Source organism: Ostrea edulis, chromosome 1, assembly GCF_947568905.1.
Source record: "Ostrea edulis chromosome 1, xbOstEdul1.1, whole genome shotgun sequence".
Classification (NCBI taxonomy): domain Eukaryota; kingdom Metazoa; phylum Mollusca; class Bivalvia; order Ostreida; family Ostreidae; genus Ostrea; species Ostrea edulis.
In genome coordinates, this window is record NC_079164.1 from 40,557,735 (window position 1) to 40,569,126 (window position 11,392).

General features: G+C 34.7%; 1 protein-coding gene across 3 annotated transcripts in view; it reads right to left on the reverse strand.

Annotated features, from left to right (window-relative positions):
* LOC125656746 (Golgi integral membrane protein 4-like) overlaps positions 1 to 9,650 on the reverse strand; it is a 37,200-nt gene extending 27,550 nt beyond the window's left edge. For all 3 annotated transcript variants that reach the window (XM_056148672.1, XM_048887340.2, XM_048887345.2), the window contains exons 1-6: positions 9,568 to 9,650; positions 9,152 to 9,459; positions 4,677 to 4,726; positions 3,091 to 3,144; positions 2,519 to 2,669; positions 207 to 289 (exon numbers count right to left, since the gene is read on the reverse strand). In XM_056148672.1, coding sequence (XP_056004647.1) covers positions 207 to 289; positions 2,519 to 2,669; positions 3,091 to 3,144; positions 4,677 to 4,726; positions 9,152 to 9,344 — 531 coding nt within the window. In that variant the 5' untranslated portion in view covers positions 9,345 to 9,459; positions 9,568 to 9,650. The remainder of the gene's footprint in view (positions 1 to 206; positions 290 to 2,518; positions 2,670 to 3,090; positions 3,145 to 4,676; positions 4,727 to 9,151; positions 9,460 to 9,567) is intronic.
* Positions 9,651 to 11,392: the final 1,742 nt, after the last annotated feature.

Genomic DNA, 11,392 nt, shown 5'->3' on the forward strand with positions numbered 1-11,392 from the left:
ACCTATATGCATAATATCTGTCCATGCATAAACTTAAATCTCTGAATATTATATTTCATGGCAACAACACATTCATATCAACAATGTAATTTGGTAAAATACGGAAAGAGTTCTCCATGGGCAGAAGAAGAGAAATGACTTTTGTATATTAACGGGTTAACAATTCACCACTGTATGTATAAGTGATCTAACTACATAATGCTTACCTGTGAATTCTTCAACTTCAAATTCAGAGCACTTAATTTTTCTTCAAGGTTACTTTTGTCTCTTTTCAAATTTGCTAGCTCATCTGTAAACAAGTTAGAAAGAGTTGTGCTATTGCATTCAAGAATGAAATACAGTTGAGGGGGTGGTGGGGGAGGGGAGAGGGTTGTGTCCAGTAAACTTTGCCTATATCATCTTCTTTGTTATAAATCTTATCTATACCATTCACAATTCTCGTGGTGTGATATTTCTTTTCTAATTTGTGACATTTGATTTCATAAGTCCATTCTTCATCTAATACAGTAAAATCCTCACATTTAAAATAAAAGTTAGTCACCAAACTACTTTATAAGCTGACTATCATAATAACAAATTGGTATGTAATCCACAAGTTTTATACAACAAGAGACCCATGGGCCACATCACTCACCTGAGTAACCTTGGTCCATATCTAAAGATTTTCCCTATATATTCGCATGTAAAACTTTGGTCCCTATTGTGGCCCCAACTTACCAACGGGGGCCATGATTTTTACAAAGTTGAATTTGCACTATGTCAGGAAGCTTTCATGTATATTTAAACTTTTCTGACCCAGTCATTCTTTAGAAGAAGATTTTTAATGATTTCCCTATATATTTGTATGTAAAACTTTGATCCCCTATTGTGGCCCCGTCCTACCCCTAGGGGCCATGATTTTAACAAACTTGAATCTGCACAATGTCAGGACACTTTCATATAAATTTCTACTTTCCTGGCCCAGTGGTTCTTGAGAAGAAGATTTTTAAAGATATTCCCTATATATTTGTATGTAAAACTTTGATCCCCTATTGTGGCCCCATCCTACCCCCGGGGGCAATGAATTTTACAAACTTGAATTTGCACTATGTCAGGAAGCTTTCATGTATATGTAAACTTCTTTGGCCCAATGGTTCTTGAGGAGAAGATTTTAAAAGATTTTCCTAAATATTTGTAAGTAAAACTTTGATCCCCTATTGTGGCCCCATCCTACCCCAAGGGGTCATGATTTTAACAAACTTGAATCTGCATTATGTCAGGAAGCTTTCATGTGAATTTCATCTCCTCTGGCTCAGTGGTTCTTGAGATGATTTTTAAATGACCTCACCTATTTTTGCCTTTTTGTGATTATCCCCCCACCCTTCATTTGAACAAACTTGAAAGCCCTTCACCCAAGGATGCTTTGTGCCAAGTTTGGTTGAAATTGGTCCAGTGGTTATGGAGAAGATGAAAATGTGAAGAGTTTACGTCAACGCCGCCGCTGATAGACAACAGACAAATTTTGATCAGAAAAGCTCAGGTGAGCTAAAAATTGGTCGCACTGAACATAATATGTTTGCTAATTCTTGCAGATATGCATATTTTTTTCAATGTTACACAGACAAAATAAAACACTTTTTTATTGAGCTTATAAAAGAGATGCTTAACAATTTGCATTCTCATAAAATTGACACATAAGCAAATAAAAAAAAGAAGATATGCTTGTAATATATGCCCCCTTCCCCAAGTCACAGTATAAAGCACTACATACTGAAGAACTAAATCTGTGTGGTAGTCTTCTCCAAAGATTTAATGTCGCCCAGTGTTGTGTAGATGGGATAAAATTACACAAAATATGCCAATAAAAGGAAACAAGGTTCATTATACACAGACAGTCTGGTAATAACCTTGACCTTGGTCATACTGACCTTCCGAGCAATAAGGATCTTATGAACATTGATATGTCCCAGTCTACTACCAAGAATGAAGTCCGAGAGGTAAAGCATTCTCCAGTTACTTAAAAACAGTCTGACCTTGTGGTGACCATGACCAGACTGACCCGCCAAACCAAATGGATCAACTGTCCGTTGATGTGTATCAGTATCAAGAATGAAGTCTAAGAGGTAAAGCAGGGTTCAAAATGAACTTTTCCTAATTACTAGTCTGTCCTGGTGGCCACTTTGTACACAACAGGTAATATAAAGTATTTCATATTCCCAACAAAAGCAAATTAGAGGTGTGAAAAAAAATTGACATGATTTTGACTTTATACTACAGGGGATTTGTATCAAAATAATAAGGAAAATTCATATTGATTTATCAAGAAAGGGTTTTGTGTGGGTTTTTTTTTTTTTTTTAAATAATTGTAATATTAAAGTTGTGAATTTACACCAGCATTAAACTAAGAGAATTCTATACATCAATGAAGTATAATCCAGTACATTTATCAAATCTTAATATTTAAATAAATTTTATGAGCAAGAGCACAGTACCAATGGCATAAAAGCGATTAATAAGCTTCATGGTGGTGCTTTTGTACCTTTCAGACTGGAGATTTCTAATTCCTTTTCATGCTTGAATCGTTCATATTCCTGGTTTCTCTGTTCATCTTGTAACTTATGATCTTCAGCATCTTTTACTTTCTCATCCTGTACCTTGGTTAATTCTGACTCCAGGTCCTGATGCTGGGCCTAGTAAATATAAATCAAGAGGTTTGCAGATTCATACAAACACAAGGGCAATGCAAAATGAAGAAACAAGCACAAAGTTATATGGGTTTAAATCTTAACTGGTTCAAATCCATGATTCTTCATTCACAAAGACTAAGAAGAAGCAAAAGATTAATGTATCTTTGATGATTTTTCCCCCTCCCCCCACCCTAGCAACAAAGTTCCTGACATGGTAGAGGTTAATATCATTAATATGTGATAAGCACTCAAATCGGATGTTTGATGTTCATGAGGAAGTTTTTAAAGGAAATGAAGCACTTTAACGATATGAGATACTTGTTGCCAAGTGACAAGAACATCGTCCCATGTGAGATAATATTTTGGAGATTTGTGGCCAAACTTTTCAGTGTAGAATGGAATTGTTATCCAAAAAATGTTTTACCTTCAACAATTTATGCTGCTGTTGTAGAGAACTAAGTCTGCTATCATATTCTTTCTGCAAATGAAAAAAAAACACAACTGGTTATGTGTTTCATGAATGGATGTGTACAATTTTCTGAGCACACTCTATAAACAGAGCATTCTTCAAATCATGAGTGCTTGGTTTGCTTTAGAATTAGATGACCAGACAAGCTAGAGGTCTGTCCTAATGGAACAATAATACAGGGATACTTTACATTAATATCATGATTCATATCTTGTTTACTAATGGTTCACTGGCATACATTGAAACTTGGTGATTATACTTTATCATCAACAGATCTAATAAATAATGAATTAATTACAGAGTCCAATCTCTCCTTGTTGCCAATTAAACCTTAACTTTGTGTCTACAGACGCACAGACAGACAAGGGGATTCCATTATCTCCCCTTCCCCCAAACATTGTTACTCAGGCATAATTCTGTTAACGTGAGGATCTGATGTCGGAATACTGCTGGCACAATTCGAAATGGATCTATTCATCCTTGAATCAATGTCAAATAAGGTCTTTTGGAGCCTGATGTTGAGAAAAATGTCATCAAATACGGGCTTTTAGGCCAGGTTTCATCAATGGATTTCAAAGATTCAAGCAATACCTGCAGGAGTTTTTTTCATTGTCAAATAAAAAGAAACTATACTACCTACAGGTTGTCAGAAAAAGAATATTTCATTGTCGTCATCGTGTTCTGTTTACCCGGTAGACCAAGTTCGTGGAGGTACCTGGGAGTAGACTAACACTTGTAGTAGCAGATGAACTGCACCATACCATAAAATGCCCTATCTATGACAGGTATATAAAAAGCATATATTGAGGTAATGGCCAAATGCACAAATGAAATTACGCTTCAGGGACTATGCTGAAACTATGCATGTGAGAATATGCTGAAACCATGCTTAGGAGACCATGCTGAAACTACATTTGTGGGACTATGCTGAAACTATATGCTGAAAATACACTTGTGGGACTATGCTGAAACTATGCTTGAGTGTCTATGCTGAAACTTTGCCTGTGAAACCATGCTTGAGGGGCTATGCTTAAACTACACTTGTGTAGGGTTGAAACGATTCACCGAAATATCAAATACTGCTCAATATAAACGCTAGATTCAATGTTCGATCCATTGTCTTGATTTTTGGTTCGATGCGTTTATAACAAACAGGTTCAGTATAATACATCAGGCTCGGCCTGTACTAATTATTTTTACCTGCATGAGAGACAAAAGAGCGTCGAATAACGTTCAGACTGTTATTATTGGTTTCTTCTGTAAATTGTATTGTATTGAAAGTATTGAATCATGGCATAAGTATTGCAATATGTATCGTATCGTGAAGGGGCATATCATTTCAGCCCTATACTTGTGGGACTATGCTGGAACTTATGCTTGTGGAACTATGCTGAGGGACTATGCTGAAACTATGCTTGTGATACTATGCTGAAACTACACTTGTGAGACTATGCTGAAACTACGCTTGTGGAATTATGCTGAAACTACGCTTGTGGAACTATCCTGAAACTACGCTTGTGGGACTATGTTGAAACTAATACCTTTTCTCTTTCAAATCCTTGGCGATGGTCCTCTGCCTCAGTCAGTGTGTCTGCACAATAAAACAATTGTATTGAACTATCATGCTTCAGGAAACATTGAACTACAATTCACACTATACATTTACATTATCACACTTGTCAATGACAGCTATAAATTCATATATAATCAAAAACTGTAAAGATCAGAGTTGTTGCATACTTTAACAAATGATTAAAAAGCCTGTATACAACTTTCTGAGGTATAATTTGTAGAAGATTTCCATTGCTTGATATTTCACATACATACTCAATAAACTCTACATCGTATTTAAACTAGCAATTAAAAAATAGAAATAATTTAAAAATGTGTAATTCATCATTACTAAATACTGGTGCATTTTCAGTGGTGTTGGATTTCTGTTAAGAAAGTTGTGCAAGTTATTCAAATGCTCATCTTTACTTTTCCAATGTCACTTATTGGACAGTGTCAGGTAAGTAGTCTTCTACTGCAGGTTTTATATTCACTCATTCTATAGTACTGAGCCATATCAACATGTCTTCCTCTGATGGGGAGAGCATTTTCATTGCACGATCAAAATTTAAGGATTTTAGTGAAAGTACTGCAAATATGTGTTATATTCTGGATATAGAGGGTGAGAATGTTATGGAGCCAAATTTTGATCTGAAAAGCATTGTGTTTTCGAATATTTGGATGAGGAAATTATTAACGCCATCCAAAAGAACCCAATACGCCTATCTCGTGAAATGAAATTATTCATGAAAGCGAAAATAATAATTCAGAATTAGGATATGTGAATAAAGAAAACATAAAAAGAGCGTTGTGAAGAAATTTTGGAATGTGCCTCTGAATCCAACGAAATTCAAATACAATATCGAAATATGTCTTTCAAATTTAAGTTTTGATGTGATATAGTAATGGCCAATGGAATTAAAAAATTGTGAATCTTACGAGTTGAAGCAGAGAATTCGATCTACTAAAGGGAAATATCGTTTTCAAGTGTTTTAAGTGTTTCAGTGATTTTTCCAATGTGTTGATTCTTACTTGTAGGGAATTTAAAATTAAATTTGTATCTTTTTGACAAATGTATTATTTTCAGCCTACCTGGCACTGTCCAATAAGTTGACAATTACTGTCCATTATTTTTAAGAACGGACAGTATCTGTCCATTCTTAAAAATAATGGACAGCAACTGTCAACTTATTGGACACCAACAGGTAACCTTTTCACAATAAGTTTACTTTCTTCTATATAAAAGCCTAAAAAGACAAAGGATTGCGTAACAAAAATGTTTTAAGGGGGAATGAGTCGTCAAAAAAAAAATTATGCTTACAATAACATTGTATATTTTTCTTCCTGTATCGTTTCTCACTTATCTGAGAAAGATTTAAATTTATGATTTTGGACGAAAATAAATGCCAGTTGTATAATTTTCTTACAAAAAGTACCAGGTTGTTTGGATCTTGCTATTTTAGGAAAGATAACTCTCCCACTCGGAATTTTCAAAACCAACATTTTTTAAAAAGTTTTTTATACATGACTGTATGGAAACTTTTTCAATTTCATCTTATCATATCATTAATAACAAGTGTATTTTCTATTTACAGAAGTTGGTGCAGATTTAACCATTAGTTTTCAAGAAATTGAATTTTGATGTAAACAAGAATATCTCAAAAGACAAAATGAGGAAATTCAATTTTCTTTAAAAAATGAAAAATTGTGAAAAATAAACGACAAACACTTGTGATCTGGGGTTATTACAGATGTTTCTATTTATATATGAGGAATTGGTACAGGAAAAATCATCAGGTGCATCATTCCACCTTAAATTTACAGATTAATAGACTAAGTAATATCTAAAATGTATTAAGATCAGCGGATACATTAGGACATCAGTCATAAATAGGGAAGTACATGTATGTATCAATTTCATGAAAATCTATATAGTTTTTGAATATTTCAAAATCCCTCACATTTTTTAATTGAATTTCAATACAAATATGAACTGAAGATTTAGCTATTGGGGACTCCTCAAAATTTGTTGGGAACAAGTAAAATATTGAATTCACGGGACTCAAGCTGTTTTTAAACAATGAGTTCAGAATTTGTCTTTAAAAATTCCTAGTGACAACCCTGTATACCCGTTACCACCACGACCAGCTGAAAACAGACAACCCTGCAAGTTTGAAAATCAAATAAACAAGGATACCGTGCTGGTTACAAGATTTAAGACAAGACTGACCATGATGTACAATATCATCCATAAAACTGTCGCCATACTTGTCAACAATTACATTACACAAGGAGATTCCAGAACCAGGAAATACACAGAATGCGAGAAAATCTATCACACAAGGATAAATTTTCCCTCTTCCTTAGAGCAATTCTGACAGACAAATTGGATCATGCTCCTATCAGATGTTCCAGGCCATCATTAAAAATATTTTTGTTTAATATACTCTGACCCACATTTTTCAAGGAGGGTCAGTAGGTAGGTTTGGGGTTTTTTTTAATGATATGAAATTTTCTAATATTTTCTTTTAAAATAATGAGAATTTTCTAATTTTCAAGGGAACCAACAAAAAAACATGAAATTTAAAACTGCTGAAAAAAATTATCAGGTAGGAGCAAAATTGACGGGTCGGTCGGAGTACATCAAACAAATCAATTTTTATTTTTGGCCCCAGCTACAAATGCAGCTAAAGGTTTAAGGTCTTTTCTCATAAGCTGCCAGCAAATCACAAAGCCCTAGTTGTCATACACTGTAGACACCCGACATTGTGCACAGAGATCATATTAGTCTAAGACATGATGAAGGGGTCTTAATGAACATTAAAGAACAATGGGCCATCAAAAAAGTCTGCAAATGTGAACATTTTGAAATCATTTACTGTGGATATTAAATTAAGCTCTTATCGAAATCATCAACAAACATACGCCAATTAAAGAGCGCCATATTCAGATCAATTCTGAAAAATGGATCAACGATGCCATTCTACCTGAAATTTGTCAAAGGGATTATCTCTATCAGAAGACTTTAAACAGCTGCCACAAATCGGACTGGGTCCTATATTGATCAGTGAGAAATCGTGCTGTCAAAATAATTGATGAGGCTAAAAGGGAATAAAGTGACAATGGTATAAACCAATGCTGTGACAAACCTAAGGATATGTGCACATTTTTACAGGAATATTTGCCCTTGAAATCTACAGGTGCATTAGCATCCTACCTAGAAATACGGGACTTTCGAGATACGGATCCACTCTGACTTTTATCGCGCATGGAACGTAATTGTAGGGCATGTCACTTCCGGATTACAATAACAACTAAGTAAACAAACATGGAATATTTCAATTGCTATCAATTTCCTGCATTTAAATGCTATCTTTGAAAGAAAGGAATCAGTACAACCATTTTATAGGAAAATACAATTGATTAAATTATGCGAGTCGGCGCGGGAAATAAATTTAGGGAATATCTTGAGGATATCGGTAAAACTTCACGCCTTGCATCCAATGGTACGCGTCTAAATGTCCCTTTTCCCTTCCATCTAATTTACACCCAGGTACTAAGCACCAATAATGACTTGGATCGTCATCGTGGGACTGCGCATAGCTCTTTACGGACCGTCTGTTAGCGAAACACCATATGTATCGATGTCAACTTTGCCCTACAATTGGCAATTATCACGTGACCGTGGTGTATAAACGTCAAATATAATTGGTCGTTCCGGCATATCCCGAAAGTTCCGTATTGATGGCGAGGCTGTTTCAGACTCTTGAAAAATTTCAAATACCTTCAATAATTTCCTCTATGGCAAAAGTCATGACTCATGACTTTTGCTACAAATTTTGATGGTTCACTCCCAAAAATTTAATAGCTGTATTAAGATTTTTTTTAGGTAGCTCTTATATGTATGTAAATCACCTATGATATTTTCTTGTTCTTATGTTATATGTTTTAAATTGATATGTATATTAAAAATATGTTAAAGACAGGACCACAATGTAAACTAATTTGTATAATAACTAATTGTACAGTCTTAAAAGATCTTATCATTATCATCGTAAGCAAATTAACCATCGCTCATCACTGATAGGTCTCTGAACAAAACAATTAACATACTACAGAAAACAAAAAGGAAAATCTGATGATACCCAGCAGTATAGAAACATGGTAAAGGACAGTCAGCAGAAAAGGCATTGATTAACTTGTGTAAAGTGTGATAGAAACTTTAACGCTGTTACATGACATTTTTCTGATTTTCGAGTACACTTGTTAAAATGCCATGAAAAATGCTGTATAGTAGGAGTAGTTTTTCAATCCTGACTACAGAAGGATGCACAGGCTATTAGAAAATGACCTTGTATGAAGTGATATTGTCACTTGTGCCAAAGCGAAGTATAAGATGCGACATCTTTAAGATATTTCCTCATCTTTTCTAAGCTGTCATGCGGTGCATTAGCTTTATATTTACCTTGTAACTTGCTTGATAGTTTCTCTTGTTCTTTACGTATCCTGTCACATATTTGTCTGGAGTTTTCAAGTTTCTCAGAAACTCCATGATATTTGTACATCGTATACAGCCACCCTAGCAATATAAGAGATATGGCAACGGTTTTCACAGCTCCTGAATTTCGTGTCATTGTTGTATTTGACGATGCAAACATCTGCAACGAAGAATCACCAACTATAGGCCCTAGGTGACACGTTTCCCCCTGACTGCATCAAAACAAATATGGCGACGTGTCAGATTACTGAATTGTGGGAAGAAGTTTCACCTGTCTGCAAGGTAAAACAAAGGTAAATCAGGTAAGATTAAGTAATATATGCAGATTGCAAACTATACAATGTCTATTAGCATGTTTTACTGGGGTTAAAAGGTTATATTACCGCTTGTACTACGTCTCTAGTCACCAGCCCTGGTAAAAACAACGAATTGTAGGGTTGAAACAAGTCGTACATCGACTTATTCCATTGAACCACAAGTTTTGTAAATATATGTTCCCGAATAATTAATATATGATTAAAATCCATCATCAAAACCCGCACTTTTTGTCGTTTTAAAAAAGTGTATCATATGCACATTTTAAAATAAGTACTTTTTTTTAATGTACATATGATACGTGCCCTAATTTTTAAAAAGAGCGGGTTTGGTGGAGGATGTTATTTATCATTTATTATTCGGGAACACATTTACAAAACCTCAATATCTGACAACCGAGCCCCTGTTTATGAAACAAGCGCCTGTGGACTTACACTATTTAATATTACACCACCAACCCCCAACCCCAACCCCCATCCCTTTCTATACACGGTTGTTCTCCCTTCCGTTTCAATTTTTTTTTAAAAAAAAGATACACACACACACACACACACTTCAAACATTTAAACTTTACCAAATTAATTCGAGACAAAATGTTCATCAAGATCTAGGTACAAATTCTGCATGTACAGCTATTTTGATTTATTTTTGGAGGGTGTGTGAGGTGTTTCTAGATAAAGATACACTGTACGTGTTCACCATTTCTCTATCTAAATGTACATATTACAGTCAAGATACCTCCAATCAAATGTGCCCTCTACACAAAGGACCTTCAACAGTCAAAGATTCTCCAGTTATAAAGGTACACTCCAGTTAAATCTAATCTTCAGTAAAATTCAAGGTATAATCCAGTTAAATCTAGTCAGAGATTCTCCAATAAAGGTATAATCCAGTCGAATCTAACCTTCAGTCAAAGGTATAATCCAGTTTAACCTTCAGTCAAAGATTCTCCAGTTATAAAGGTACACTCCAGTCAAATCTCAATCTTCATGCAGTCAGAGATTCTCCAATAAAGGTATAATCCAGTCAAATCTATAACCTTCAGTCAAAGGTATAACCCAGTTTATAACCTGCAGTCAAAGATTCTCCAGTTATAAAGGTATTACACTCCAGTCAAATCTAAGCTTCAGTCAAAGGTATAATCCAGTCAAATCTAATCTTCAATCAAAGCTCCAACAATAAAGGTATAATCCAGTTGAAACTAACCTTCAGTCAAAGATTCTCTGGTTATAATGGTATAATCCAGTCAAATCTAACTTTCAGTCAAAGGTACAATCCAGTCAAATCTAACCTTCAGTCAAATATTCTCAAATACTAAAGATATAATCCAGTCAAATTCAACTTTCAGTCAAAGGTATAATCCAGTCAAATCAAACCTTCAGTCAAAGGTATAATCCAGTCAAATCTAACCTTCAGTCAAAGATTCTCCAATACTAAAGGTACATTTCAGTCAAGTTTAACCTTCAGTCAAATATTCTCTAGTTATTAAGGTACAACCCAGTCAAATCTAACATTCAGTCAAAGGTATAATCCAGTCAAATGTATAACCCAGTCAAATCTAAGCTTCAGTCAAAGATTCTCCAGTTATAAAGGTATAATCCAGTCAAATATATAACCTTCAGTAAAATATTTTCTAGTTGTAAAGGTATACAACCCAGCCAAAGTTACTCCAGTCAAATGCATCTTCTAGCCATAGTTACTCTATAGTCAAATGTAGTTAAATGCTCTCCAGCAAAAGGCATCTTCCAGTCAAACGCATCTTCCATCTAAAGGCACTTCGGTCAAAGGGATCCTAGATAAATTTAGGTATCCTCCAGTTAAAAGTGCAACTTCAGTTAAAGGTACCGCCATCCAAGCAAATTTGTTAACATCAAGCACATTTCACCAGTTTTT